At 41.3% G+C, this 4,693-nt stretch overlaps 1 protein-coding gene across 1 annotated transcript; it reads right to left on the bottom strand.

Annotated features, from left to right (window-relative positions):
- Nucleotides 1-1,058: 1,058 nt before the first annotated feature.
- On the bottom strand, nt 1,059-4,028 carry LOC139469171 (zinc transporter ZIP3-like). The gene has a single exon (XM_071251307.1). The coding sequence runs from the start codon at nt 2,731-2,733 to the stop codon at nt 1,642-1,644; it is 1,092 nt and encodes a 363-aa protein (XP_071107408.1). The 5' UTR covers nt 2,734-4,028; the 3' UTR covers nt 1,059-1,641.
- Between the last annotated feature and the right edge of the window lie 665 nt (nt 4,029-4,693).

The following is a 4,693-nucleotide window of genomic DNA, read 5'->3' as shown; positions in this document are numbered from 1 at the left end:
TTCTATATACGTGTTATTCCAGTAATGGGTTTTTGTTGATGACACTGATAATTACCAAGCTAGCACCAGTATTGTTACTTGCTCCGACGGACATACTCAGGACGTTGGTGGCTACATATAAGGAATCCAGTAACGAGTTAATAGCCGCTTAGTGAGGTACGTTTTCTTAGCTCAAACGATATCATGGACATGCAATCACGAGGGTAAAAGGAATATTGATTGGGTAAGGTAATACTGAACGACAAGGACAGGTCATTGATATGTAGGGTTATTGTTTTTCCTGCTGAGAAGAAACTTCGGGTTTTTTTTCAAAATGTCTCACGAATAATGAGTATTATTGCATTTAGACTAACTAAATGAAAGATCTTTTCATTGATATTAGGTTTTTATGTTTGTTCTTCACAAATATGAAAAAAGAAATCAATTTTTTGCTTAAATTTCCATAGCTTCCAAAAATATATTGCTGTTAATTATCAGTTTTACAAGTAATAAATGCCAAATGAAGGGATTCCGCGTGACAGATTAAGTCTAGGAAATGCATTCGCTACCTGTAGGGAAGGACATGTTTACCCGTTTCTCGAACACCTGGTGTCAGGACTGATTTCTGTGATCCATTCTTATAATTTTCATTTTATGTCCAGATGAACCCGTTTCTGCAGATTCTCGAGACCGTTTGTCTCTGGCGTTGACGTTCTATATTTCGGAATATTGAAGACAGGAAGTCAGACATGATACATCTCTGTTCGGAACTGGGAAGACTCTTCATGTTTACGTATCAGTTCACAAAGATTTTACACATGTGTCTTTGTTGTAAATGATCTTACATCCTTCTACTCGCTGTGAGATGCCTTATTCAAACTTCAAAAGATTTCAAACGTCTGAACATCAGGTTTTGTTGTAATTTGTAACGAATAATTAAAATGAAATGAAAATTAAAATATCACGTTCATGTGTTTGTCGCTTTATCGTCTTACATTGCTATAGTGATACAATTAATAGAAATCCTTGCCTCATTCTATGTATCCATATCTCGAAAATCAATAAACACAAAACTTGAGTTACAAGCAAAATATCTTCAATGTCATACTATGATCTGATACAGTTATACATCTGTGTGTTGGACATCTTAGAAAACATTAAGCGCCCTTTGACATGAATTTCTGGCTGCGTGGAAATATAGAAACTCACCACTGATTTGACACACTCAACCAAGCATTGAGGAAACTGACTTATGACTACAGTGTCTGCTAGAATCCGGCAAATCCTTTAAAATGTCTTCGTCTCCTTGATCCCCTCATTTGATCAAGAGAAATACACTCGAGGGCATAAAATCAAATATAGCCATGTTCCCTTGAGGTGTTATGGAGAATTTCGAGACTGGTACATCACAAATCGGAATTCATTGTCCGATTATTCTGGCTGACAAAGATGTATCACAACCGCAGTATAGTGTTCTGTGGCCGATGTGGAAATCTATGTTCAGAATACAGGATGTGATTTGTCGAAGAAAAGACATCTACAGGCAGAACACAATAAATATTCAGCATTACGAAAGCTCTTGGGAACGGTAGAAGCAGTGGTATTAGAGCATGGTAGCACACTTGCGTCGCTCTCTAATGAAATAGCACTTGGGATTGACTATCATGACATGGTGATCGCAAACACAACCGCCATCAAAACAAAACCCACAAAGGAACATCCAATCCTCTTCATATCATCTTTACCTTGGAGGTCCTTGAAGAGAATGTCAAAGAACACAATGTAAAATATTGTTCCCGTAGCAAGGCTCTGTAGAATTGCCTCGGGTACGGTAACGTCAGCATACAACATAGCTCCCGATGATATAACAATCCCTATTACAATTCCTAAAGCAGATATGAGAGTAAATGTTCCAATACAAAGCCAGGCTGTTCCCTGCTTTTCCTCTGTATTACACAAGTCCATTCCTAGTTTGAAGGCTAGAACACAGCGGTGGGCACAGATCGCAAAACAAAGGCTCCATACGTTGCTCTCAACACTTTGCAAACCCAGGGTCATACCCTCAAAAACACCGTGGAAGGAAAGCGCTGTTATATAGATAATCAGTCTAACATGCCCTTTATTAGAATAGTCTGCTTTGGTGAATTCAGACACTACTTTGTTTACCTCAATATCCTGGAAAGGGGCAGGCTCAATGTCCGAATCAAGAGTGTCCTTGATAGTTGTTTCGTCCACTCTGTCGTTGATATGGAGATCTTCGGATAACCTATCCTGATTTCCGTCCGATCTGAGACTCGTAGTTTCAACGTTCATCTCCATGTGGTCGAGGCCGAGCGTGTCCTCTATTGGTAATGATTTCTTCCTCCTTCGTTTTGGCTTACGCTCCGCCTCACTTGCTTTAACATACATCCACTTAATGAACTGATCAACGAAAACAATTCCATAAAATCCAGCCATTATTAAAAGTTCTGGAACAGCGTACGTTGATCGAGAGCCCATGTTCCTCATAACGACCTGTATCTTGTTACGCGTGTCCGGTAGGAGGTGAAGGAAACACGTCGCAAGGAATATACCACCAGAGAAACACCGAAGTCCACAGAGGAAGTACTCAATTGTTTGGCGGTTCTTAGAGAGAAAGTGAGGAGCATGCATAAGAATCCGTAGGGGACACAGACCCGTCAGTACTGTCAAGATAGTCAAAATGACTAGCGAAATTATCTTCGCTACAACTACCTCCATATCTAACTCCTTCATCTGTCCGGGGTAGCCCAGTGGGCCAGACCCCTCAGGCGAGCTTGGATTGGGAAAGAGATCGTTCCCCGAGACAGCTAAATCTGTCAAGGGGTTGGAACTATTTGGCAAAATCTTGACTCTTTGATGGCAATCACAAAATCCGGGATTTAAGTTGCAGCTGTCATTGTTTATGTATCAGAAACAGTCCAAATCTTGCCTTGAACCATCGGCATTGCAGGGTGATTGTAAGTACTTAACGCTTCGCTATCGGAGAGCACAACTGTTTGAACATTCCTGCCACACAACATGAAAACACCGCCTACATGTCTCGAGCCTACCTAGACGACTCTCCACTCCTATCCTCTCTGCCGAGTCCGGAAGCCCGGAGGTACAGCAGTCTATTCAAGTGAGCCAAGAGCCTAGCAAGCAGAGAAGGGTAATTCCAGGACAGCAAACCTCTAGCCACTGGTCAAATCTGTGTTGACCATCTGCCGATCGAACTCTCAACGGGGCAGGTGTACACGCCGAGCGAGACGATCAGAGAGCTCGATAAAATATTGATCATTTCATTAACGCAAACTGATAGATGTTTTCTCACCGTCGCCTTTTTGCCCCCGCCAAACATAAGTTGTTAACTCCCCGTCCACGACGACCCTCACTCCGCACCGTCCTCGAACATGTTGCTGTCCATGTGCTACATCAGTTCGCAGCTTCACTCAGTTTGACTGACATTTGTCACAAAGTGCCGACTACAGTGACTAATGTTTTTCACACTTTTTCCATTCGTTGTTAACATCTGCTCGGTAGATCTTTGTTGTTGTCACACTCGTGGAGGGAATGGTCAGATAAGCCAAATCCAAATACAATTAAGCTGAGGGTATAATATACGTATTAACCTCACTGCTACTCCAATGACACCTCTTCAGAGCCAATCCTCCTCATCAGATTCCATATATTCGCTATTACCTGATATATTGAAGTACTCTTCGTTTCCTCACTTGGTCATGTCCGTTCCACTTGGTTGAAGGTTCATGATTAAAAATCGTTGGAAGAAGTGGAAACAGCCATATGCTAATGTTAATGAGGACTGTGTAGCCCTCCTGAGGGACCGATTTTGGTTTTGTGCTTTCCTTTCACATGACAATTAAAACAGCACAACTCTATGAAAAGTTGTCAGTATTGAGCCTTGATTGGCCGGTCCCAGGCACCTTTCATTTCAGTCGGTAGCCCCGCCTCATTGACAGGGATTTGTACTTACCGACACACAAAGCTTATTAGCGAGAGAGTCAAACTGAAAAATATTGACTGCTCTCTACTATATTAACCGTATCGGTAGTCACGTGTTGACACTGCGCGCGCAATTCGCTCACGCTCATCTGGTGCCAAGTCGAGGAAGCCTAATAGCGCTGGGAGATGGTCATTCGTTTTGATCAGCCGGTGTTGTGGTGTAAGTCTGAAAGTAAAATTATATCCAGTGGTATATTTATTTAGTTTTAATCAGAGCCATAAAGTCAAAATTGGAACTGAATTCTGTAGATTCTAAACGAACAAGCAAAAGCATTATAGAATGTTGACTATTATTAACACAGCCGTGGTAGCGAGTTCTCCATCGGAGAGGAATCCTAGCATTTATTGATCAGTTTCTCGCGATAGTATTGTTGTAGGGTGAGAGGGAGTAAATATGGACATCATCAGTACTAATTACGAAAAGATTGATCCACAAATTCTTAAGATGTTACTTAAGTAGCAAATCTAACTGTCAGATCACATAAACCCTTTTTACACAAAACTGATCTCGAGATTATTTTAAACCGACCTGAGAGAAGAAGTGCTTAAACATACTGTACTAAGCGCTAGCAGACCAAACCACTTAGAACCCATTGCTTCGAAGAGCGATGCTTGATTTTAACACTGACAGAACCAATGGTATTTTGGGACAATATTAGCGACATTATTTGTATTGATTTCATAAGATTGATTC

Source organism: Haliotis cracherodii, unplaced genomic scaffold (genome assembly GCF_022045235.1).
Source record: "Haliotis cracherodii isolate W230 unplaced genomic scaffold, xgHalCrac1.p SCAF_1, whole genome shotgun sequence".
Taxonomy (NCBI): Eukaryota; Metazoa; Mollusca; class Gastropoda; order Lepetellida; family Haliotidae; genus Haliotis; species Haliotis cracherodii.
Note: the sequence above shows the minus strand (reverse complement) of the source record. Positions and strands in the feature narration are given on the sequence as shown.